At 48.8% G+C, this 25,474-nt stretch overlaps 1 protein-coding gene across 2 annotated transcripts; it reads left to right on the top strand.

The window, feature by feature from the left end:
* The first annotated feature begins 2,858 nt into the window (after positions 1-2,858).
* Positions 2,859-23,883, top strand: SERP2 (stress associated endoplasmic reticulum protein family member 2). Of its 2 annotated transcripts, none has more exons than XM_044249777.1 (4): positions 2,859-2,918; positions 3,141-3,258; positions 8,131-8,203; positions 23,443-23,883. In XM_044249777.1, exons 2-4 carry the CDS (start codon positions 3,175-3,177, stop codon positions 23,481-23,483), a joined length of 198 nt encoding a protein of 65 aa, XP_044105712.1. In that variant the 5' UTR covers positions 2,859-2,918; positions 3,141-3,174; the 3' UTR covers positions 23,484-23,883. The 2 variants fall into 2 exon arrangements, 1 of the variants encoding a protein (XP_044105712.1); XR_006384684.1 differs by lacking the exon at positions 2,859-2,918 and adding an exon at positions 16,769-17,174 and having other exon boundaries at positions 3,067-3,258.
* The last annotated feature ends 1,591 nt before the right edge of the window (positions 23,884-25,474 follow it).

The following is a 25,474-nucleotide window of genomic DNA, read 5'->3' as shown; positions in this document are numbered from 1 at the left end:
TGCAACCCAGAGACATGAAATAAGCAAACACCGTTAGAAAAAAGGCACCCACAGACTCACTCGATGCAGGGTGCCCACAAACCTTCAATTTGTAAGAAACATAGTATCTGCAACACACAATAAAACAAGGTATGCCATATCTGTCCCACTGGGCTCCCACCGTGGAGAGGAAGGTCCTAACTCAAACAGTGGGGGAGTCCCCCAAATAGAAAATGCATGCTGCACGCTGGTCAGCCACAGAAAATTGAGAGGGGTCTAGTATGTCACAACTCAATTGTGTAGCATCCGTACATTTTGATAATCCGTCATTTGTAAAGATGAGTAAAACCCAGAATCTGCAGTCACACACCCAGTACCCTCAGTGGGGCAGACTCATGACGAATGGAGGTAGGGCTTGTTAGGATTCTTGCTCTAAAGGTTGAAAAAATGACCAGCCAAGATTAAATTTTAATCATTTAGCAGCTTCCTGCTACTTTACCCAGGGCAATTTTAGAGGTTGTGGTTGAGTGTGCTACCAGTATGTTACAAAACTCCTACTCCCTACACAAATAAACCCAAGGGAACTTACGACTCTGGATGGAGTTTCCATTCCTCTCCTAGCTCCTCCCACCTCCACAAAGCAAGATGGCCCCAGGCCCCGCTCCTTCTTAGCCCTGTGGTTACTCTGGAACTCCCTAGGGACATGGCTTCTGACCTTGGCCCCAGCTTCCCTGCAGAAGGGCCTCTGGGATAAGTCTGCTCAACAGGCGGAAGACTGAGTAGACAAAGGGACAGAATCCAAGGTGGAAGGGAAAACCTCTCTTAGCAAATAAAGCTGATGCTCAAGACAATAAACAGGACCAAGATCTGTGTTTTGGAAAAGAAGAAATACATTATAAGTAGATGTGATGACATTGTCAATAAAGTAACAGAGCAGAGTAAGGCGCAGCAAAGTTTGTGATGTATGATTCTGTTTGCTTTTCAAAAGGAACTATACCGGTGGGTATGTGCATGAATAAAAAATACTGGAAGGGTAACCTAGGCCCCATGGGAATCAGTGAGAAAAGCAGAGAAAAACCTTTCGGTTTCACTGTATGTCCTCTTTCTGTTTGCATGTCAACTGTGAGTACACAGGCTATGTATAATTGAAATGAACAAATTTAAAATGATGTAAAAAAGCAAAGCTTAACAAAAGAAAGGAGTAAAAATCAGTCACGATCAAGCTGGAATCAGGGGTCAAGAAAGACTTTTTTTCCCCCCAAACAGGGTGCTCCCCTGAGCCTGTGGGAAGGCAGGTTTCTCTCTGCTAAGAACACATTTCTGCTGACAGGCCTAAAGGGACAATCAAGTCTGGATCTTTTTCTTGCTGTTCCTCAGAGCCGGACCTCTACTCAAATCGGGCAGGAACCTACCTTCTATCTCCTCCCCAGGCGTCTGGGCAAGACCAGAGACAGGTGACTCAGGGAGGCGCACTTTCTGGGCCTCACACCAAGGCAAGGCTCAGTACATGTCCACAAGGAAGGGAGGGCCTTCTCTCTTCTCCCCACTGAAAGAGTCCATCGTTACTAAAAACACAAATCTCTTTAATCATGGGCCTGCTTCGTTTGTTGTCCTATAATAACGGTGGTGATGTTGGTGAAAACTAGTTTGGAAACTTAACTGACCTTTAGAGTAAAACAAGTAATGACCCAGACTTTACTAGATGGTGGTGGGTAGGCTCTGTCTTCTTCTGGGTTACCAAAAGCAGCCCCCACACTGTCTATATTAGAGCTCGAATTACAGCATACCGGAGGAGGGTGAGAATCAGTTTGATAAAGAACCCTTAAAAAGAAAGAAGGAGCCTCTCTAAATTCCTACTGACATCAGGAAGTTCTATCCACACAGAACCCTATAGATGTGGGCAAGGGAAGGACTGGGGTGTGGGAGCCAGAGGAAGTCTAATACCCCAGGTCTTCCCCACTGATTCCTGCTGCCCCAGATCTCCCAGGCTGATGTTTCCCTTTGTCTTCTCAGCCCTTCTGAGTTCCTAAGAACTCACTTCAAGTCATGCAGCACAATGAAAAGTGAGGGACTGAACCCCTTTCCTTCCTGCCCTAAAAGAAGTGATCTGTAGGGTCCTGACACCAGCCGGTGAGATGCATACACTCCAGTCTTTATCCCTCTAGTGCAAGGAAAGGCCAGTTCACATCCCATCCCTCGGGACAAGGGTGGCTGGAGGAGGTTCAAACCCCCAGGTAGGTGCGGAGCCAAAGCAGGTCAAGGCCGCCCAACTTAAGGTAGTGACCGCCACATCCGGCTGGGCTGCAGGCTGCGACCTTCCTCCACCTTTCACTCAGATGTCTGGCTGGGAGTCCTGCACATAACCCGCTCAGCTACCAGGGCCAAGATGACCTACCCCAACTCCAGCTTCACATGCATTCCTCCCCATCCTCCCGGAGTTTCCGTCCTTTCTGCAATACTTAAGAAAGTTCGGGCACTGGGCTTCCCTGGAGCAGGGCCCTCCCCCAGGCACCTGAAGGAGAGTTTCTTTGGCCCATCCCCCAAGAGCATGGGCCCAGCCTTGCCCTGGTTCTGCTTGTCTCTTGAGGACCCCCACGCCACAGCCCGCCACGCCCGCCAGCCCCTGCCTCCAGGGCAGCTCTCGGCCAGGGGTCAGCGGTGCAGGGGAGCCCGCTAGACCTGGCTTAGAGCGCGGCCACCCCAGTCTGGGCCCCGGGCCTCGGCGGGTCCCCGGTCCCGGAACCCCGGAGCAGTAGCGCCCCCGCCCCTATGAGCGCACAAGGCCCGGGAGCGCCAGAACGCTGGGACCCGCAGCGTTCTGCCGCTGGCTCCCGACCCGGCAGCAGGGGCCCGGGCCGAGCGGCTCCGCGTGCTGCGCTCCGGCCGCCCAGTGCGGGGAGGACGCGCGGCAGCGCCAGCCTCGGGGCCGCGCTGGTTAGGTAGCAGGGGGGACCGGAAGGATGGCGAGGAAGTAGGAAAGGGTTTCCTGAGATGAAAGATTACTTCCGTCCGGGCTCTGGCCTCTCTCTGGAGCCGGCTCGTTGGGGGCAGGGGAGCGGGGTGCGCGGGGCTCGGGGGCAGCGCCTTGCCACCTGCAGCGCCCGCAGCGGGCGGGACGCGCGCGGCCCTGTCGGGGGGCTAACGCGGGGGGATTCTTGCAGGTAGGAGTCGAGAGCATTTCCTAGCGCCCAAGCCATGGTGGCCAAACAGCGGATCCGGATGGCCAACGAGAAGCACAGCAAAAACATCACCCAGAGGGGGAACGTAGCCAAAACCCTGGTAAGGCGGGGGCGGCGCCGACCGGGCAGAGCGCGGCCGAGCCGGGCAGAGCGGGCAGGGGCGGGGCGGGGCCGGCCGGGCGGGTGGCGGGCACCGGGCCGGCCTCCCTGCTCCTCGCTCCCCGGCCCTAGCCCGCCCCTCCCGCAGGGTCCCGCAGCGTGGGCGCTGAGAGCCCGGCTCTGGGAGGCGAGGACCTCGCGGTGCTCTTGCGGGCGGCGAGGACCGGGGTGGAGGACCCTTGGGGAGTGGCTGCTGGGGTTACCACGGAGGCTCGCAAGAGCCTCCCCAGGAGAAAATGGGGCCTTTGTCTCTGGGGAAAAACGGAAAGTCACATCCTTAAGGAATAGTTAAACCAACTGCGTGACATGGGGCCCGGAAGTAGGGGCCAGAACGTTTGGTGAATGAATGAGTAAATGGAGGCCACTGATCATCACCTCCTTCCAGGCTTTGACCCCTGCCCTCCACCCGCAACAGACTCCCACCACGATAAGGTTTTCTCTCCAGCCCCTTTGTAATGGGGCTGTATAAGTTGGAAGGGCTCAAAGTGGGAAATAAGGTTCAGACCCATGTTTCCCTCCATCCTCCTTTCTCTCCTTCGCCTCTTCCCTAGTGAGGCCTCTAACCACCAAAATGAAGTTTAAATTCAACATTACTCTATCTCACCCTGTGAGCTCTGGCGGGTCCTGATGGTATGATCCAGAACTCTGGAGAATAGACTAAAGGTTTTATCACTGGAGTCTAAAGTAAAATCTGGGCCTTACACACAGGGTTTTCTTTTAGCAAAGCTGGAGATCTTCAAGAGAAAATGCCAGGCCCGTGATTTTGGATTCTCAGAGGCATGCCTGGGATGAGTTGTTGGGCAGTGTTGGTCTCCAAGTCTATGAGCCAAGGCGCCTGGAATCTATTATCCTAGACACATAAGCAAGGTCCAGCTGAAGCTTGGGGTTTAGCTGAAAAAGCTTGCAGACCTGATGAGGCAATTCCTTTTAGCCAAAGAAATGATGCTAGTTTGTAACTGAGCAAAAAGCTGGAGCTGCTGTCATCACAGCAGAATTCCTACAAAACCAAGCAGTACCATGGCAGAGAAACCTTAGAATCAAACTCAGCTCTGCCTAGAGCTGTATACACAGCTCTAGACTTAAAGTTATGCTTGAAATTCTCTCTTTGGGTGTTAGATTGTTTAGGTGTGACTGAGCAGTAAAATGCAATTACACCATTGAATCAAAAACACTTCTCACCTAGGTCTCTTTTTCCTATTTGTTTTTACTCAAAAAAAAAAAAAAAAAGAAAAGAAAAAAGAAAAAAGAAAAAAATCTTGCTATCCCAATTGACCTTGAAAACAAATTTTAATTGATGTTAAACCACTTAGGGTTTTATATCCCTAGGAGATCACTTTGTCCTAGATACCATACAGATTAGCTGATGTGCTGAAAAATCTCTGGTTCCATGGTTCTTTTTAATAAACTAAGAAACAAAGAATTAAGGAAGTTATTAACTGAAGGTTGACAAGTATGGCCAGCAAAAGTAGCAATTCTAGAACTGGTTTGCAAAGCCAGTGTATCCATTAGGCTTGGTAAACTCAATGACTGCCACGTGGAGCTTTTTAAGACCATTGGAAAGTGAGAACTGGGGGAAAGCGAAAGTTACTTTCTTCAAAATAAGAAGATTTAAAATTGGGGGACAATGTTTAAATATCTAGAAAATGTTCTTACCCCCATTTCCACTGAAGTAAACTTTCAGAGCTACATTCAGATTTCTTTAATCTATGATGTGAATGAATTTTAATAGGTTCTGATAGACCATAGAGTGGGCCCTTCTAATGTGCCTGGCATCTGGGGTGGGGGTGTCCAAATGGCCCTATTACATGTGTAATGAAAGTTTTCCAAACCAAGCCACAATCTCTGTTTATCTTCAGGTGGTTAGAAAGGCTCTTCAGCTGCCTTTATTGTAAACAGAACAGCATCCAAATAGAAAATTGAAATTTTCTTTCAAAAGGAAATACTCTAAATCCTAAGTCTCATTTTCCTAATTGCAGGTCAAACACAATTATACTTTGAAAGACTTGCAAGGGATAACCTATTCAGGATGCGATTGGGGAACATGTGAACAAATTCTAACTGAAAATTCAGAATCATCATTCAGAAATAAATCCCTTCAGTTGTATGCAGATGTTTCAGTTTTTCCTTAGCTAATAGCTATGGCATGAATATTATTCTCCCAGATAGCAGATAAATCCAAGAAACAAAGAAATAGAATAATCATTTTGTAATTACACGGTAGCAATTTCTTCATGAACGAAGGGGGATGTAAACTTCAGAATTCAGAGTTACCCTGTTGGTGTATAAGCACAGGGAAAGCCAGCCTCTGACATTCCAAAGCCTCAGGAAGTTGCAAACTCCTGTTTGAAATGAACCATGTCATTTGCAGGATTCTTTTTTTTTTTTTTTAAAGATTTTATTTATTTGACAGACAAATCACAAGGAAGCAGAGAGGCAGGCAGAGGGGGAGGGGAAGCAGGCTCCCTGCTGAGCAGAGAGCCCGATGTGGGGCTCGATCCGGGACCCCAAGATCATGACCTGAGCAGAAGGCAGAGGCATTAACCCACTGAGCCACCCAGGCGCCCCCATTTGCAGGATTCTACTGCTCTTTTTAACTTTCCCAGCGACAGATTGAGCCATAGATGCATTGCCCCAATGGGATTGTGCTGGGTACTGCTTCCAAAAAAGAGGAACTTAAAGCTCTCAGAAAAAGGATATATTGCCGTTCTTGAGCTCTGCAAGTCCCCCAAATAATATTGATTCACTGGAAAATGTCATCCAACAGATTTTTGTGTTGTGTATTCCAGGCTCTGCATGTTGATAATTTGTGTTTTTCTGCAAAGGAATAACAATGGACTCTATTTGGTATCCACGCTAGACCAGTCATTCATTGACAGGCTCCCGAATTCACTTGTTGGCTTTGCTGGAGTTAGAGCGAAATGAACTTTTTATACGGCATCGGTGGGATGATAGCAACAGAGCTGTGGTTTCTGGTCAGCTGTGACAGATTGTTAGGGCATTAGTGAAGATGGTGGGGAGGGGTAAGTGCCACAGTCCGTTCGGGTAACTTCAGTTAATATCTTGATTATTTACTTGATACGCCCTTGATCTGATGTTAAAGGCCAAAATATGATTCAGTAACAGCTCTGGGTAAAGTTATGCAGCTGGATAAGACTGATTTTTGTCCTTGTGTGGTCAAGAGCAGCTGCCATTCCCTTGCAGCAGGTTTCTTTCCTGCAAGAGCGTTGCTCGATACAAGCTTGTCAAGGACACACACTGAGGGGTTTTCATCTTTTAGAGCTCACCGACCATTAGCACTTTAACCTCCACTTCTCTAGGAAGAGAGCTGCAGGGACAACCCGATCACCAGTTAGGAAGTAGTTATAAAAAACAGCAAGAGCCTTCCTAGACCCTGTCTCTACTCTACTTGACCTATGAAATCATATTTAATGAAGTTCGTATGCTTATTCATTCTTCAATGAACACTCCTGGAGCCCCTACTGTGTTTAAGTCCTGAGCCAGGCATTGCTGTGTGTTGCAGCAGGGAAGAGATATGGTGGCTGCCCTCGTGAGCCCCCAGTCTGGCAGAGAGGCAGATAGTACACACATGATCACGAGGATAAATGGATACACACTAGACACTGACAAGAAAAAGTGCATGGCAATATGTAAGTGGTCAGTGAGCCCACTCGAGGTAGAGGACAGGAGGCTCTCAGAATGGAATGGGTAAGCTGGGAACCAAAGGACCGTCGCCTTATCTGTAATAAAATGAATTCTCTAACTTTTACTGGTGATAGATTATTTCTGGCTCACCCATGTGAGGAAGCATTAGTGAATTATTCCATTTTTTTCACTCCAACTTCTCCCTTTTTGAGAAATTCACCACCTTTTTTTGGATGCTTCTCCCCAAAAACAGCTTTTCCGTTGACTGATTTGATTTTAAGGACCAAGCCCTACCTGCCAATAGACTGGGAGGGGTTGTGGATGGTGGTTCTTAATACATCTGTGCTGTTGGTTGGAGGGGAGCAGAAGCTATGCAGGGCTCTGGGTTCGTGTGGGCACCGTGGTGCCCTTCTGCTCCCCAGGGAATGCGGAGATTGCACCAACGAGAAAGCTTCGCTGAGGTTCGGGAGCTTTATTACAAAATGCTGCTTCCTTCGCATATCCACTCATGGTTGCTGGGATGCTTCTGCCTTTCCAAGGATTTCCACGGCACCGACTTGCCAACTTTTTTTGGCACGTAGAAGGTTCTGAGAAAATGGCTGTTCTGTGACCTTACTTAGAATCCACAGATGCGGGGAGTTAAAGATGACTCCATTAATGGAAAACACCCAGGTTCTCTAATGGGGCAGACCTAAATTCCAACCCTTGCTCAAGTTCCCAAACTTCGGGGGTCCATTTCCCAGCTACAAATTGGAGATGATAATTTGCCTTGTACCGCGTTGTGGGTGGTGGAAACAGGGGTCGTAGATTGCCTGGGAGAGAGCCTGGCGTAGAGTGTGCCTTCCACACATGGAAGCGATTTGTCGTAGCATCATTTGGGGCTCCTGAATCACTCAATTGTTTTGTGTATTTTTACCCCATCTGTCCCCAGAATAGCTAAGCCCACCATGTTCACTGAGTTACAAGAGCATAAATAAGGTCATGATGAATCTTTTCATACCTATCTGGACCCTTTACAGTTGAATTTCTTCATCTGTGTCTGCCCACTGGGCATTGAGATTGGATCTGTCTCACTCAGTGTGAGTCGTCTCAGCCTTTAGTGGTGTCTGGTAATACCCCACAAATGTTTCCCGAATCAACGAACCTAACCTTCCTTTCCATTCCTTTTCAGAGGCCACAAGAAGAGAAATACCCCGTGGGACCATGGCTGTTGGCACTGTTTGTTTTTGTTGTCTGTGGCTCAGGTATGGGTTTTTCACTGACCTCACAGCCCATGTTCTGCTCTGTCCTTCAGAAACACACTTCACAAGTAAATAGACAAAGAAGTATATTGGCCTGGGATTCAAGTTAATCACTGACTGAAGCCTTCCTGTCAGCAGGGTTTGATTTGGTCTCTAGTCCAGCAGAGCAAATATGAGTAGAGACAGAATTGATACACTATCAAATCATAATCATAAAATGATTACACTGAGCCATTAAGTTGGCTATAAACACTGTAGAGTTCAGTTAAACCTTTGTGTGGAAGCATAGCCTAAAAAGGGCAGTTAGAACAGGAGCACCTATCTGCCCGAGATAGATCCAGATTCCAGAGAAAGGGAGAGGCTTTCTCCTTAAGAGGAAATGCCACAGAGCTCCTAAATAGAGCTGAGCCTTTGACCTGTGCCTCAACATACAGTCCCCTCGTACTGGAAGGTGGTAAGTTCAGAGAATTTTGCTTACACTCATGTGCAAACACACACGCACACACACAGGAGAGGTTTGAACAAAGGATTATGCATTGTTTCTAGCTGAATTCTGTTATTGGGAGTCTTGTAATTCCTGGTCTCCATGGGTTGGGTCTCGAAAATAGTGCTAAGTGAGGAGAAGTGAGGTCACTTCTAACAAAGCAGGCCTTTGGAGGTTCCCAAGATCTTAAAGAAACAAAACTGTACTCCATTCCCAGCAATGTGATTCGAAGGAAATCCTTTACCCAACATGGGGATCCCTCATCTTTAACGGAGGTTACCCAACCTCTGCTAGAATACTTCTGAGGGTAGCGGGCTCACCTCTTCAAAAAGCCTATCCCATTTCTGGATAGCTCTAATTCTGTTAGAGGTATCTCCCCTCTTTTGAGCTACACTGTGCCGTCTTCTCAGTAGTTCAGGTGTGAACTCCTAAAACCACAAGGCATGGCCTCATTGTCTTCTGAACATCTTGAATCTTCAGATTATTTTAAAGATGAGTTTAAAGTCTGCAAACTGGGGACGCCTGGGTGGCTCAGTTGGTTAAGCAGCTGCCTTCGGCTCAGGTCATGATCCCAGCGTCCTGGGATCGAGTCCCGCATCGGGCTCCTTGCTCGGCAGGGAGCCTGCTTCTCCCTCTGTCTCTGCCTGCCTGTGCTCGCTCTCTCTCCCTCTCTCTCTGACAAATAAATAAAGAAAATCTTTAAAGTCTGCAAACTGAACTCCCCTACTTCTCCCAGCCTCGCCTCATAAGATGTGGTTTCTGGACCCCTCTTCTGGATACACTCCATGACACTCTTACAGAGCTCATACAGAGCATTTGCAGCTGCAGAAGTAGGTCTAGAAATGGTGTGACTGCTACAGAGGCAGGAGGGCTGTTACTGCCCTTGATCCCATCACTCCGCTGCTCTCAATGTGACCCGAGCTTTGGTTCATTTTCAGCGGTCACAGCACATCCTAGACTCACATCGAGCTAATGACCCACCCAGCGCCACCAGGCTCTTTACATAAACGTCCTGCACGCTCAGAAACGCATCTCCACACACCACCCCCCAAACCAAGTTGTCTTTTATCCCCATCATACATTGCTTTATTGCACTCGTGGCCCTCATCAACATATGAAATTATTTCATTTGCTTACTTATTATCCATTTTCTGCCACTGGGACATAAGCTCAGGGAAGGCAGTGTTTTTTTTTTGTCCAGGATATCTGTACGTTCTTGTAAGAATCTAGCACACAGTGTGTGCTCAGTGTGGTTGGATGGACTTACGGACATGAGGACAGTGAATGAAGCCAGATACACCCCGCACTGTAGATACCCAGCTGACTTCTCCGAGACCTCATACAAAGCTTCATGAGTATTTCTATTAAAATTTTATTGTCGGTTGTCAGTTGTCTTTCTACAGAGTGGCCACTAAGTCTAGAAATATAGAAGAACAGACACCATAAACGGCTTGCCGATCTTACCATGTATGATTTGGTCAGTGACATTACATGATATGGTCAGTGTATCACGTTCTCCTTAAGAGGAAATGTAGTTCAGAGCAGTGTAGAAAACTGCAAGGAATTCGGTGCATTGATGCCATGTTTCCGTCAGCTGCCTGCCTATTCCTCTGTCACACATCACCTCCGATGATCCGTCTCTGATTTTCACACCAAAACGGAACAAACAAAACGTGCCGCACAAATATCAAGAGAAGCAAATCTATATAAAAAGGCAATCTCCATTTTCAGGCTTTATGGCCAGCCTGTACGTTGCTCAATCTTGAACCTTGAGCCTTTTATCTAATCCTCTTTCCTGGCCAGCTTTACGGTCTCTGAAAACATGCTATTCCTCCAAGTCACTGATAAAAGCGTAGACATGGCGAAGCCCACGGAACGCAGTTAGAGAAAACTCCCTTCAGGCTGACCTTGAGCCTCTCAGCAAAACTCGTGCAAACCGTCACCATGTGGTGGGGGTCCCTGTGGGCCTGGCACGGTGCCGGGCTCTGGGAACACAGACGCCTCCGGGAGGCTGCAGGCACTGAGCGGGGTGGGGTGTAGATAAGGAAGCCATTTGTTGTACCTGGGGGCTGCGTGCTGTGATAGCGGAGTGCCCAGTGTGCTTGGCGGGCACGGATAAGGGACTGTCTCCGTCTGTGTGGACTGCTGTGACAAAACACCACGGGCTAGGTGGCTGGTAAAGAGCGGAACGTCATGCTCACAGTCCTGGGGGTAGGAAGTCAGACCGGGATGCCCGCGTGGCCGAGTGAGGGTCATTTCTCCTTGTATCTTCCTGTGGGATCCTCGCATGGCAAGAGGGTGAGGGAGCTCTGTGGGGTTTCTTTCATGACAGCACTGATCCCATTCACGAGGCCGCCCCCCTCATGACCCAGTCACCCGCTAATTCCCCTAGCTTCTGCAGCCGTCCCGTTAGACACTAGGATTCCAACCTGTGAGTGCAGGAGAACGCACACAGCCAGACTGCAGTGGGGACTTCTAAGTCACCCCAGGCAGAGGGCAAAGTTTCCCAGAGGAAGGGCTGTTTGTGTTGAGCACTAAAGGACAAAATAGCTTGAGACGGTACTGCCAGGCTCAAGAAGAGCCAAACAAAGCCCAGTCGTAGGGATCCATGAGCCTAGTCATCCCACAGCCGGGGTTCTCAGGGACTAAACAGATCCAGAGCCAATACTGTTGTCTTTTTTGATGTCAAGATACACATTAACTGCTTCAGCCGTTAGCTAGCCTGTGGGGGGCGGGGGGAGGCGATTCAGTCAATAAAGTGATTTGGTCCGTTTTTCTCAAAGCCCTGTTGGTTCTCAATACTCATCCTTTTCGAAGGGCTTAAAAACCTTCTCTAAATTACATTTTAATTACAGTCTTGCCAGGCTCTCGGTCTGTATAGTGGGAACGGTGTCTTTTTCCCCCTGGGTAAATTGGGACATCTGCTGACAACAATCTTTTGGAGTTCTCCCAGCCTTCATTCGTTTTTCCAAGGATTAAATACATCGGCTCTGTGATCCTTTCTGTGAGTTTGTGCAGGGGCCTGGGATGGGAGCCTGCAGGGCCCGGAGATGCGGATTTCAAGCTACTGAGAGGACACAGCCCCCTGCCCCACGCCCCCTTTCAGACCCCTGCTCTCCTAGTCAGGAGTTGGGTCACCTTACTTTCTCTGCGCTCCGTTAACATGCTACCATGATCCCTAAATCAGGGGCCTCATCTCTTTTCAAATTGTAACTAAGAATCATCCACTACCGCCACTTTTTTTTTTTTTTTTTTTTGGCAAGCCTTTGCCCAAGCGGGACACTTGTTCTCACAGAAATGTGTCACCCCTCTCAACTTGTCCTTGGTACCGTGCACTTCCTTCTATCTTGGCACGTGTCCTTCGCTAGCCAAGCAGGTCATGAAAAGCACAGTAACTCCTCCAGATCTATCCCTGTGGCCACCTTTCGGGGACGAGTCACGATTCCGTTCATCTCGCAGAACCTCCCACCCCTCTTGAGTTTCTCCCTCCGAGGGTTCCAGGGCCGACGTGTTCTCTGCAGTGTGGGAAGGGGGGCAGTTTCTGCCCCAAGTCCAGCCAGGAAGCTCCTCTGCTTCATGTCCTGAGCCGCCCAGGGATGGGGTCACTGGAGCTCCTGGTCACTGTTGTCTCTGAATCCGCGTGGCTGGTGGTTCTGTGGCTGGTCCACGTTGCTGGTGTGTCTGTTTTTACGCAGGAAACTTACGGAATCTTCGAAGATTAATGAAGGTGTGGATCGTGGATCTGATTCTCTTGAAAGACTCGCTCGCTCTGTTAACCCGTTTTTCTATTAATGATTGGTTGGGCAAAGTGCTCTTTTTAGAAATAGTGTCGGCGTACCTAGGATGGGTAAATATTCAGGTCAGGCGAATCATCAGGAACGTACATCTTCTCTGCTTTCTTAGCTAGATTGTGGGAAAGGATCCAGACTGGGAAAATATTGGCATTGAAGTATATGGTCTCTTATTGGCCACCCTTACTCCATTTTATGTGGAAAAACAAGTTCCCAAACCTCCAGGGGGTTACTGGGTCCCTTAACTATGGGGAGTCCTGACCCCTTGCTTCTTTGCTGTGGCCTTCCTCATTCTCCACACATGCCTTTCGTGCCTGCCGTGCTGATAAGAGCAAGATAAGGAAAAGGAAGTGGGGGAGAAGAATCAGTAAAGTGGGGAGGGTACAGAGTGCAGACGCCCAGAGACCCCTGGCATGAACACGCACCCTGCGAACGCCCACCCCCTCACTGGGAAACCAGATAAGAGCGCCAGACCTCCTGGGGCTGCCCTGAGCTCAGGGAAACCCTAATACATTGTCCCATGGACCTGAATTGGAGGAAGCTCTCTAAATACACCCCCTTCAGAGTAGGTAGATTTCCACTTTCCATGATTGCAAAAGGACTCTTGGGCAAGACACTTCTTTGAAACCTGACCAATTGGCAGTAAGAGGCTAAGAGGTTAAGAGGCCTTGGAGAGGGGGGATAGTTCTGGAATGTGCCAGATGTAGGTTCAAAGCCGAGATTCGCTATCAGCTGGACAACCTTGGACACATGATTTACTGTCCCTATCGATTTCCTTTGTGATCAGAGAGGGAAACTAGTAGCCCTCCGCCCATAGCAAGCTTGAATCCTACAGCTTCCATCAGTGCCCTCACGGACGCCATCATGGAGAATGGTTATGACACCAGGGGTTTGGAGGGGGTGGTATTTGGCTTCCATTTACCTTTGCTCCTTCCAGGCTCAGCCCCTCGCATTGGTCTTGATCTTTCACAAAGCAACAGGCCCTCCCTCTCCACTCCAAGGATGAGTGTCAGCAATTTAAGTGATAACACCCCCGGGTTCATGAGACTCTCTTCTGATAATAAAGCATCAGAATCTTTCAGACCTGCCCACACAGGAAAAGGGAAGGAAAAGGGGGAAGCTCCCCACATGCAGAAATCAATGAATAGGGGTTTGTACTTTAAGTTGCATATCAGAAATAAAATGTAAGTTGCATTTCCTTAACCCAACCTGAATGCACCACTGTTTTGCTCTAGGAGTTTTCTTTGTGAGACACAAAAGCTTTGGGAACAGTGTGTTCTTTTGAGATACAGTATTCTCCATGTTGGACATCTCAGGCCATGCTGTCCTTTGTTTTGTTTAATTTGGTAACTATTGTTATTCGTATTATATACATTCTGTCAGAAATCTAAAACCTGTTTCTCAGCTGAATACCTGTTTTGAGTCTCCTCTGAGGGTGATTCCAAATAAGCCAGAAATTTTTCTCGTTTAAGTCTTGGCCTGGGACTTGGTTTGGCTTGGGCCTTTTTAACTGGTGGCATTTGTCTTTCCTTAGTTTCCAAGGACCCCAGATGCACACTGAAGCCCAGAGGATTCAGGCCCCTCCCTCGCTTGGAGACTTAGCTGTGTTTTTCTCTCCCTGGTTTATAAAAACAATATCTTCCATTTCTACAGGCAGTGGGGCTCTTTCCAGATAAACAGCTCATCCTGACTGTCCTGGTCCCCAGTGGCAAACCTGCCTCCTTGAGAACTGTGTGATAGCTTCTGAGGAGTGCTTGTTATCTGGAGACTCAGAGACAAGCGTGACCCAGAATGTCTGTCTGAGGCGGCAGAGATGTTGTCACCCAGATAGGCCAACAGCTATCTCTGGGAGACACTTGCGGTCCTGACGTACTGTCCCAGAGCACTAGTGAAGCTAGTTACCTCTGCCTGTGGCCCCCAACCCAGGCCTCTGGGGTTTTCCTCTCCCCTTTGTCCTTAGCAACTTCAAGAGCCTGAGGGGGAAGGCTTGGGAGGCCATAGACAAGCTCTCGGGAAAAGTATGCTGCAGGTGACCAATCACGTTCGCCCTAAACCAGGAGGTGACAGCAGGGTCCCGTGTTCATCTTTGCCATCCCTGCCCAAGGCTTTTGCTAACGTTCGGGCCACGGTGTTGGCAGGATAACCCAACCGTCTTCGGCATTTTCAGCTCTCCTCTTTGACTAGATGCCTCCTGGATTCGATGAAATTAGGTCTTTTCCTTAACTTGTTGGCTGTTCAGACAATTTGGTTGGTGAGTCAGCATATACACGTATCTTGTGATCCTGAGGCATTATTTACCTCTTCCGAGCCCTGGTGTGAAACTGGACATTGACACAGCAGTCTGAGGCAGCACTCGTTGCAACATGGCCGTACCCTTCCGCATCCTTTCCCCTCACTGAGGTTTCCGGTGGATTCTTGGAGGCGTCATCTCATTCCCATGATCCCTTGCCTCCCAGGGGGAAACTCTTACGTACCAGCCATGTGCCGGTTCCTCCCTCAGACTATTTCTCCCTCACGTATTCCTAATTTCAATTTTATTCCTCTCGCTCTGGCCAAGCCTGATATTCATTTCCTAATTAGAGATTATGAGAATTTTAATGGCTACAGAAGCATGGGTATTCTCGAAAGTGATGAGCTTATATCCCCCATCAAAGGGAAACCTCTCGGGGAATAAGACTAACCAATGACTGCTATTTCCTTCGGACTTTTCTCTATTTTCCAGTTTTGTCAATGAGCATGTATTACTTTTATAATCAGAAAAAATTAAGCGTATTTGAAGAGGAAAACATGTAGACTAGTGGTTTTTAGCCTTCAAAAAAAAAAAAGAGCAGCTGAATTCTGTTCGTATGTTAGAGGGAAATAAATGAAAAAGTAGCTGTTCTGGTCGAAGTGGGACCTGTGTGTCGGGGGGGGTACCTCTTGTGTTGCTGGATATTCTGATTTTTCCATGCCACGAAGGGAATAGATATCTGGACCCTCTTTGCATATCAGCTAGGAAACTGCTCTGGCCCAGAGCTGGTCTCTCACGACAGAGCTAATGCCTCTCAGGAGAGGGCCTGCTAGGTTGATCAGGCACGTGAACTGTGAGTCGCCGCACTGTGTGTGGGCAGCGACATTCCCTTTGTCTGTCACTTAACAGACTACACTCTCCTGAATCCTCCAGGGACTCTGCGTGCTGGGGGCTCAGGGGAGGAGGAGGTGAGAGCGTGTCACAGACAGGACCGTTTTTCAGGACAGCCCCCTCAGAACAGATGTGAAGAAGTACTTCCCTGAGATGTTCGCGGCCGGGCCTGAACCCCTCCCGTTCCCCAAGCTTCATGTTCCAGGTGGTCCAACTGTCTCCCTTGACATAAGGCCCCTCTGTTTCTGGAAGACCCAGCACCCCCACCCTCCCTAGAACGGGCGGCTTTTGTTAAGAACGGTGTGGAGGAGGGAAAGGGCCATGCTGTGTGTGCGGGCTCCGGGGCCAGGCTCCCCAGATTTGAAACCTGGCTCTGCCACCTACTAGCCGTGTGGCCTTGTCCAACTTCCGCCCATGCTAACCCTTGTTTCTCCCATTCTTAAAAGATGTGGGGATGGTCTCTCACTCCTAGGACCTTAGGAGCTTGTTGCTATTGTCATTATGTCAATGACCCTTGTCACACTGTCTCCCCACCTCTTGGCCTCCCAAGCAAGGTTCTGACCAAGATTCTGAATGCTTACAGAGAAAGCATTTATCTTTCTAGTGACTTTCTTGGGTTATGTTAAGAAAACTCGTATGAGGATAGATAGCTCTGAGGAAGCTGTGGCAGACCCAGCTCCCCCTGGACAGGTGGGGGACAGGTTTGTCAGTCAGAGGTCAGTGGTGTCACCTCTGCTGGGATAGCTGGAGCCTCTTCTCTATTTCTAGAAAGAATTCTTTATAAACTAGCGGATAGGAGTGAGAAGGACCTCTTCGTACAGCTGTTTTGGCTACCATTTCCTGAGTACTTATTACAACACACGGCCTTACATGTACCTTTTTCTTCTCGTCTCATAATCCTTACAAAAAGGCTATGGTGCTCATTTTTCCAGATCATGAAACTGAGGCTTATGGAGGAAATCAGCCCACATCCCACAGCTAAAGCATGAGGGAGCTGTTACCCACACCTGAACTCTAAACCCATCCACTTCCTATTAACCCTGCCTGCCTTCTCTCTCACTACTTCTCCCCAAGTACTACCAAGTGGAAGTTTTCCACCAACCTTAGACCTCTAGTCTAAACTGCATATTGAAAACAACTCCTGTTAAAACATGTCCTACTCTCCCTGCCAGAGGTTCCAGGTGCACGGCCATCCTAGGTCTGCTCCCAAATGGATAAAACCTTGACCCAGCCACGGGCTGCTTGCTGACTAGGCCACCGTCACCCGATCACCTTACTCTTTTCTGGACCTTGCTCCAGGACAGACTTGAATTCACCATGTCTTCAGGTCGACCAGTAAACACCGGCCTTTCCTGGAGACCTCCAGAACGATCTCAAAGCTATGACACCCAAAATGGTTGTCACACCCTCTGAGGCTGACTGGCCAGCAGAAGGCTTGAGGGACTGAGCAGGCCTGGAGGAGCCCTTCTGTTTCACCACTGGAGAAGGACTGAGGACATTCCTCTGCTCAGGAACTCCTGCCTCGGGACCTGAGATGGACACTCTGGAAAAGATGTCTCATCTGCTTCTCACCACGAGGTGAGCTGCGAACTCCCTCATTCTATGCCACCGTCTGCCCTATGTCCCATAGAGCATTTGGGTCTGTGTATGGTCTGCCGCTCAGAAGAGCATTTCTGCTGTCTGCCATTTTATTGGGGATAGAGGGCATCCCATTCTTTGCTAATAATATCCCTTCTTCCCATAGTGCCTTTCTGCCCTCATGTATCCCAGGCACTTCTCTCTCTTCCCTCTTCTCCATCTCTGGAGAAGCTACTGGGAAAGGGATCGGGAATAGTATCCTACCTTTGACTCTTTGTACTGAACCTTCCTGAGAGCTTAATGACCCACCTTTGCAATATCTTATTTCTTGACCTTCCTTCTTGTCTCTCACAGAACCTGTCCTTTTTCTTACCAGCTCTTTTTTATTATTATTTTTAAATGAAAAATAATCAGAATTAAGTCATTTCTAGAGTTGTCTTACCCTCCTAAATGATATTCCTCTGGGCCATCTCAATCTCTCTCCTCAGTAACTCTTTTTATCTCGCTTCTCCTCAACCATATTTTCAATAAAAGTGGCCTTCTGAAGTTTCCACTTGTCGGGCAGGCAGCTTTCTGGCAGTCTCCTCTTGTCTAGTTCTGATGGTTTCCTGGGGGATCCCTTCCTGTCATCCCCATGTCCTTCTGGCACTACCAATTATTGGGATAGGTCAGTCCCCAGGGTAAGAGAGGGTTGGGATGACATAGTCCCAGGACTTAAGGAGTTTATTGTCTTTCATGACTTTCCTTCCCTTCCAAAGACTAAGCTCTTGCAACATTGGAATTTAAAAGTGGTCATTTGCTGTTGACTCTTGGTCCACAAAATAATTGTTTGAGGATTTTTTTTTTAATATTTTATTTGACAGAGAGACACAACAAGAGAGGAAACACAAGCAGGGAGAGTGGGAGAGGGAGAACAGGCTTACCATGAAGCAAGGAGCATGATGTGGGCCTTGATCCCAGGACTCTGGGATCATGACCTGAGCCGTAGGCAGACGCTTAACGACTGAGCCACCCAGGCACCCCAGGGATTTTTAATACATGTTTTCCTCCATGCTCTTTGCAATTATTCACCTTTTGTTCCTCCAATAAGTATTTACTAAGGAACTACTATGTGCCCGGAGCTGAGCTAGGCCCAGAGGTATAGTCAGGAGCAAAATCATCCAAGGTCCTGGGGTGCTTGGTTGACTGAGTTGGTTAAGCATCCAGCTCTTGGTTTTGGCTCAGGTCGTGATCTCAAGATCGTGGTATTGAGCCCCATGTAGGGCTCCACACTCAGCAGGAGTCTGCTTAGATATTCTCTTCCCTCTGCACCTACCTCCCTCACTCACATTCTCTTTCTCTTAAATAAATAACTACACCTTTAAAAAAAAAAATCAAGGTCCCTGCTTTCCTGGAGCTTACAGCCTAGTGGGAAAGCAAGATGAGTTCATCAAGTAGTCATGCTGAAATATATGAAATTTCAGCCATAACAGTGTTTGAAGGAGAGGCATGTAAGACTGGGAAAGCATCTAACGCAAGAGGCATCCTCTGAGCAAATGGTTCTCCAGGCGTGGTCCCTGGACCAATAGCCTCAGCATCACCAGTGACTGACCTGGCTAGAAATACACATTCTCATTTCCCACTCTGGACCCACTGGATTAGAAACTCGGCGGGGGGGGGGGGGGGTGGTCCAGCTTCTGTTTTCATGCGTCCTCAGGAGACTATTGTACACACGTGGGTTTGAGAATTCTCACTTCTGTTGGTCAAAGAAGGCTTCCCTGCAGAAATAACTTTTGGATTAGAAGGGAAAACCAGGCCATAGGGCAGGGCGGGAGAAATCTTTCAGACAGAAAAAAATGACATTTGCAAAGGCCTTGTGGTGAGAGCAGAGGGCTTTTGAAAACACGAGGGATTACCCTGAGAAAGAAGAGTAATACAAGTTGTGCCCAAGCAGGTTGATAGGGCCGGGATACGCAGGTCATGGAAGCCTCATCAAGGATTGGACAATAGGAAGCTTTGATGTACTTTAAACACAGGGATGACACAATCATATTTGTTTTCATTTAAAGGATAATACTAGCTACAGTATGGAGCAAGGATTGAAGAGGAGCAAGAGTAGGCTAGTTAGAGAGCATTGCAGGGGTCTGGGGGAAGATGGCAGTAACTTGCACGAGGGTAGTTTCCAGAGGTAAGGAGAGAGAGGTGCATAATTGCAAGATACTTAGGTCAAGTCCATGGATCTTTGGTGATCAGCTGGGGTGTTAAGGAGGAGTCTGGAATTTTGGGTTTACATACAAGATGGAAGATAGCGATGTCAAGTCTGTTGGTGGGAGGTGAGCATGAGAAGGTTCTGTTGCATTTGAATGTCTTTGAGCCACCTATGTGTAGATCTCAATTAGATAGTGGGAGGTGTGGGTCTGGAGCTCTGAGAAGTCAGAGCTGGCAGTACAGTACACAGATGAGTCATCCAAAGCTAAGTGCCAACTAAAATTGTGGGCTAGGGTGAGGTCGCCCAGGGAGAAAGAATGTAACGAACAGAAGAAAGCCAGAATGCTCATTGAAGAACATCATTATTCTCGTTTACTGGTCAGGTGGAGTTAGAATGACCCTTACGAAACCCATGGCATGTGAAGAGCCAAAGAGAAGGAAGAAAACTAGAACCCAGGAGAATATAGGGTCACGGAGGCCAAGGGAAGAGAGGGGTGAAGGAGGGAGTGGTCAACAATGGCGACTAGGGAAGTAAGACAAGAAGCAGGTGGAAAATGCCCTTTGGATTAAGTGAGGTGGAGGGAGATTTGTGGCTTTAGTAAGAAATATTTCAGTGGACTGAAGAGAGCAGAAGCTACACTGACGTGCATTGAGGTGGGGATTGAACGTCAGGAAAGGGAGTGAGTGTAAACAGCTTTCTCGAAAAGGTGGTAGAGTGGAAAAGAGGGCACCTGTTGTTGGCAGATGTGGAGTCAGGAGGATTGTTCTGGTTTGTGTGATCATTGGGCATCAATGATGCTTGCATTCGAAAGCCTAAGTATTTCATTGCGAGGGGGCTGGTTAAATAAAATAAGAGATGGGACTATCTGAGTTAACTGACGATCAGGAACCTAAACAGGATGCAGAGGGCAGAGGCTCCGGGATTCTGCAGCTCCTGCTCCAGCCTGGATTTTTCTGAACCTCAGCGACCTGCCCAAGGCCAGATGCCCTGACCTGGAATGCCTGCCGTCCCTCCTTTTCTTGGCATCTCTCCTCCCTGCTGTCTGGCTTACCCACAGCCCCTTTGCTACAGCCTGCTCAGCTGTTTTCTCAGCTTTGTTCACCCACTGTTAAGTTATTAACTTGTCAGGGTCCAGACTCCCCACTTCCTTTCCCACTTTGAACCCACTGTTGGCTCCCTTCCTGTTCGCTGCCTCGCAAAGTCAGCACTTGGAAGCCCGGGGCTGCTCTGCGGGTCATTACTGGCAGCCACAGACAACTACAATTACCGTAATTGGTATAGAATGCTGAAGGCTTCTTAAAGACATTATTACAACTGAAAAAGGAATAATAAACACAGCCATCTCTCCATTATCTTAGAGGTGGAGGCAAATGGCGAGCTTAAGATAAACTTTATTCAACGTCATTTCTCCAAGCGTGTTCAATTTCAGAGTCACCTGTAACCCTATGAAGGACCGTCAGATTCTCACATGTTAATGGATGGATTCAGTAGGGTCAGGAGTGATCTTTAATAAGTTCTTAAAGCAGATTCAGTCACTGGTAAGTTTTAATACAAGTGTGGAGACTCTGAAACTAGAAGATTTTTGTCTGAGAGTCTTTAGAAACATTTGCAGCCGGTCCTTAAACAGAACTGGGTGGTTTTATCATTACCCAGCGCTTTTGAAGTCAGGAATTAACTGAATGGGGCATGACGGACTTAAAGCACAGGCTGTTTCCTATTTGTCGACCTCCATTTCTTGTCTAAGGATAAAATTCAGGGAGAAATAACATTTTCGAGCATTTTAGGATGGGCAGATTCTTTTGCTTAGGTCATGATATTTATTCCTTGTAATGCTTTGAGATCCGTATTACCTACAGGTGTACAAATAGAGGAATCAGGGCTCAGAACTATTGGGGAATTTCGCAAAGCACGCACCTCTAGAGAGCAATAGGCAGTCCTGGGCACTTGAGCTCCCAGCTTCCTGCTCACCCGTGGAGAAGAAGCAGTCATTCCTGTAGGAATGGGAATATTAGCAATGACCCCTGTGCACCGAGTCCTCGATGCACGCAGAGCCTTCGTCTGTGCCGTGTCCTCTAATCCCTAGAACAGCACAGCAAGCATCACGGTCCTCGCTTTACACAAGAGGAAACAAACGCCAAACGGTTAAATTATTCGTCCAGACAGTCACACGGCTCTCCAGTGAAGACCTGGTGCCATCTGAGCCTAACATTTCACTGCACCCTTGTCTGTCAATATTCGGTATGTTTCCCTGATCCCAGGAACAAAACATGAGGCGTAGTAGACGTAAACAGTTTTTCCCTAACATTGTTGAATATTACAGCCGCCTCCCAGCACTCTGTTGAGCTGGAAGATGGAAGAATTTACTTAATTTTTTTAAATTAAATTTATTTAATTTTTATTCCCTGTCAGCCTTGGGAGGGGAGGACAGACCTGCCCGCCATGTCCGTAAGGTACTTTCCCACCCAGGTAGCAACTTCTCCCATCAAGACGCGTCCCCAAACCCAGAAGCAGCCAAGCAGACCTCTGAGCACAACCAGAACTAAATATCGAAATCCCTCCTTCGCTGTATCTGGAGAAGAGCCCTTCCGACCTTTGCCCTGAGTGGGCTCACTTTAATTTTCCACGTAATTCTAACAACCTCCGTGTTCCGCTGGGTCTGTAGCAACATCATAATGGAAGAGGGCCCACAGCAGGTTGGTATTGTGACACCAGAAAAGGGGAGCAGAGATGGTCATAGTGAAACAAAGAAGACAGAAGCAGAAATGAGAGCCCCGCGTACAGCCCGGGAACGCCACGCACAGACACCACGGCACTGTTCCAGTGAAGTCGGATCAATGACTCTTTTTCATTAGGGTCACACCAAGCATTTATGAAAAATTACCATTGTGTCATGTTTGGGGACAATCCAATTTAGGAGAATAGTGATGATGAGTGCAGGATTTGGGGTTTTTGTTTTTTGTTTTTTGTTTTTCAGAAAAAAAAAAAATGCATTCATGCTTTATCTCTCCTTCAAGTCTAGCTGTCCAAGAAAGATTGCCCAAGGCCCTGTGTGCTCAGTCTTTGCACACCCGAAGCACAGTACTCGGCCCACAGTGCTGCTCACTAACGTTAGATGATGAAATGCCAACGGCTCGTTTCCTGAGGGCTCCAGAGAGCCTGTTTTCCTGCGGCCTCTCAGCTGCATTCCTGTGTATTCTGTGTTTAGACAGGACTCAGAGAAAGGATACCCAGCTTCGTGTCAGGAAGAAAAAAATCCTGCCACACAGGGTAGCTGCCGAGTCAGTCCTTCATTCCTGTTGGCCTCCTCAAGACTGACCAACATTGCTGGCTGGAGAGGGTGTAGAACAGAAGCTGGGCCTGACTTTCCTGGGACGCATGTGACGGCGAGAGCTAGCACCAGGCTGGGGGAGCTGAGGAAGCAGCTCTTAGCAAAACCTGCGAGGGCGCCTGGAATCCTCTACAGGCTTTCAGGCTCCCACCCCCCGCAGGATAAAACCAGTGTGGCCTAGGATGGGAGCTCGCTGTCCTGCAGAACATGTGCAGGCAGCCCAGAGACCTTGCACTGAGGGCTCCAGGCAGCCAGGCCCCCGCCTCCCCCCAACGCTTGGCACATCTGCTCCCAGCACCTGGCCCGCGTTTCCAGCTCAGGGGCTGCTTGTTTTCCAGGTCGCCGCTGTTTTGAAAAGGCAGCCTCACTGACCTGTAAAATGGTGAAATGAGTGCAGTGCCCGTATGGAAAGAGCCCTGTCCCCGTCTCCCCAGCGGCCACCAAACCCTTCTGGGGAAGGGGGGCCATAGCCCTACATGCCTGAGGGAATTCTGGCCTTCGCTCCTGATGGAATTAGCAGGAGTTATCCCTAAATCCCCAAGGCATCCATCAGCAGACCCAGCCAGGCTGCCTTTTTAAAGAAGTTCACTGACCTCTTGTTAACTTAACTCCTTGTTAGGAAATATCTAATCAGCTGTATGCTCCCACGTCCAGGGCCCAGGGGTCGGCAGGAGCGGGGCTCACCATGGGCTGGGGTTTCCGGCTGCGTGCTGCCTGGTACCTGAGCTGTCTGTCTTGTTTTCCTCTTTCAGCTATCTTTCAGATCATTCAGAGCATAAGGATGGGCATGTGAGGAGGCCCGGGGCTTTGACACTGCCCCTCTCTCTGGAGGGCGGAGGACCACTTAAGCTTTTAGCCGGGTATCTGTGGGAAGCAAACAAGACACACAGAATAGAAAAAAAGTCTCCCTCAGTTGTTCCCTGATCACTTCATCGTGGATGTCAGACCAAATTGCCTTCTCACAGGACATCTTGGTACATCCGTGTTCTGGAGCGGAAAGGACATTTTGCTTTTCTGTTGGCGAGATTGGTAGCTCCCAGGTGTCCACAGCAGCACACTGTTTTCTGGTTTGGCCCTTGGTTTCACTGATGTATGCATGTGGTCTCTGAATGATCACCAGTTTACTTTCTGTGGATACAACCCCTCCTCCATTGGGAATTGGTTTTGCAAATAAATGTCTTTGTTCAACCTTACACCATGTGTGGGCTACCATGAGAATACCGAAGTGAAGAAAATGCCAGCATAGTTCCAGGTGGGGTTGGGAGAATGTGGGGGAGGGGGGATCTGGGCTAGAGGATTGGGACAGGGTCAGGAATCTGTGTCTGGGGAACCAGAGCTAGATTTACCTTCAGGGCTTTTGCCCAGAATGAAGTCCCAGGCGGCTCTAATAACCTTGGATTTTCCACCCATTCCACTTTTTTAAATTTTTTGATCTTTTGAGGGGGTTTTTGTGGGGTTTCTTTGTTCTTTTTTCGTTTCAACACAAAAAAGGCACCTACAAAGTGTGTTAAGGTTCGATTAGCTGTTATCACCTCTTTGTCTGCCTGAGGACTTGCTGGGGAACAGATGTCTGAGGCCTCTTTATGAAAATCAATCAACCTTGGGTCCCAGCCCTGCCCTAGTGAGGAGCACAGGCGGCCAGGAGTCCCGGAGTGAGTCCCACCTCACTCTGGGTGGTCAGCCCCACGGCTGGGAGGGTGAGACCCAGGGCTGGTGGGTACAAACCTCCCCTCCCTGGCCAGCCTCCCCACGGCGTCTCAAAGTGTGGTCTGCCTCTAACCGACATCCCAGCATGAGCGGGGTGGAGGGGGAGTGGAGGGCATCTCAAAATGCACACTCTGGGGTTCCACCTCAAGTCTGCCAAATTTAAAGTGCTACAGGCGGAACTAAGACTAGTGTTTTGTCAAGCTCCCTAGGTGAGGCTTATGCACTCAGAATTTTGAGGATCACGATCCTGAGAAAGCCCAGCTAAAGAGTGAGTTTTGTCGCCCTCCAAGAAGCAAAGGCACCCCAAGCTTGCTCTTAAGCAGACCGATCCTGGTGGGGCAGAGGGGAGGGAGGGAGGGGCTAGTAGGCGTGCCCTTTTGTTCCACTTCCGGTGAGGCCTAAGGAAGTCCTAGGGGCAGCCACAGAGATCAGCAACGGGATTGGAGATGCTCACCCTGCAACTTGAAATAGGCCTGGGGTGCATTTTAAAATTCCATCTCTGCATTCTTGGCAGTTTTTTTTCATTCCTGAATATTGTGAGAGCTTTAAACACGGAAGTGGCCAGGACATCTTGGAGCGGTGGGGGGTGGGGGAGTGGGTTGGGTCCACTGGAGTCTTTCACCCCAGACCCTTCGGGGAGTTTCTTTAAGGCCTGCTTTCCCTCCCATCCTCCTTTTCATCTTCTCATTCCCACTGAGAAGGGGGAAGGCTTTGGAGCAGGCTTGCTCCAAAATTAGCAACCCCAGGAAAGCCCCCCACCCTTGTGCTCCTCTCACCGCTTCCCCCCCAACCCCCTCCCAAGCCAGCAGAAGACACTTGCCACCACAAGGGTGCACACTAGATGCTCTGTGAGCTGGTTCCCCTCGTCCTGTTGGCTCCGCTGCCCGCTCCCTTCTAGGTCATGGCGTAAGACCAGTGTACTGTGAAAGATCAGACCTTAGGGCTCCTGCCAAGAGGCTGGAAGATGAAAGGCCACTTGATGTCAGGTTGACTTGGTCTGTGCTCTCATCCGCGCCATCTCTAACTCCCACAGTGCCCAGACCTGATCTGAGTATGGCCTTGCTCTTCTGCCCCAAG

The sequence above is a fragment of the Neovison vison genome, chromosome 5 (genome assembly GCF_020171115.1).
Source record: "Neovison vison isolate M4711 chromosome 5, ASM_NN_V1, whole genome shotgun sequence".
Lineage (NCBI taxonomy): Eukaryota > Metazoa > Chordata > Mammalia > Carnivora > Mustelidae > Neogale > Neogale vison.
Note: the sequence above shows the minus strand (reverse complement) of the source record. Positions and strands in the feature narration are given on the sequence as shown.

Excerpts from the sequence above, each read along its gene's own strand:
- SERP2 (XM_044249777.1), top strand. The coding sequence starts at position 3,175 with ATGGTGGCCAAACAGCGGATCCGGATGGCCAACGAGAAGCACAGCAAA. Across the intron at positions 3,259-8,130 it reads GGAACGTAGCCAAAACCCTG|AGGCCACAAGAAGAGAAATA; the intron begins GTAAGGCGGGGG and ends ATTCCTTTTCAG. Across the intron at positions 8,204-23,442 it reads TTTTGTTGTCTGTGGCTCAG|CTATCTTTCAGATCATTCAG; the intron begins GTATGGGTTTTT and ends TTCCTCTTTCAG.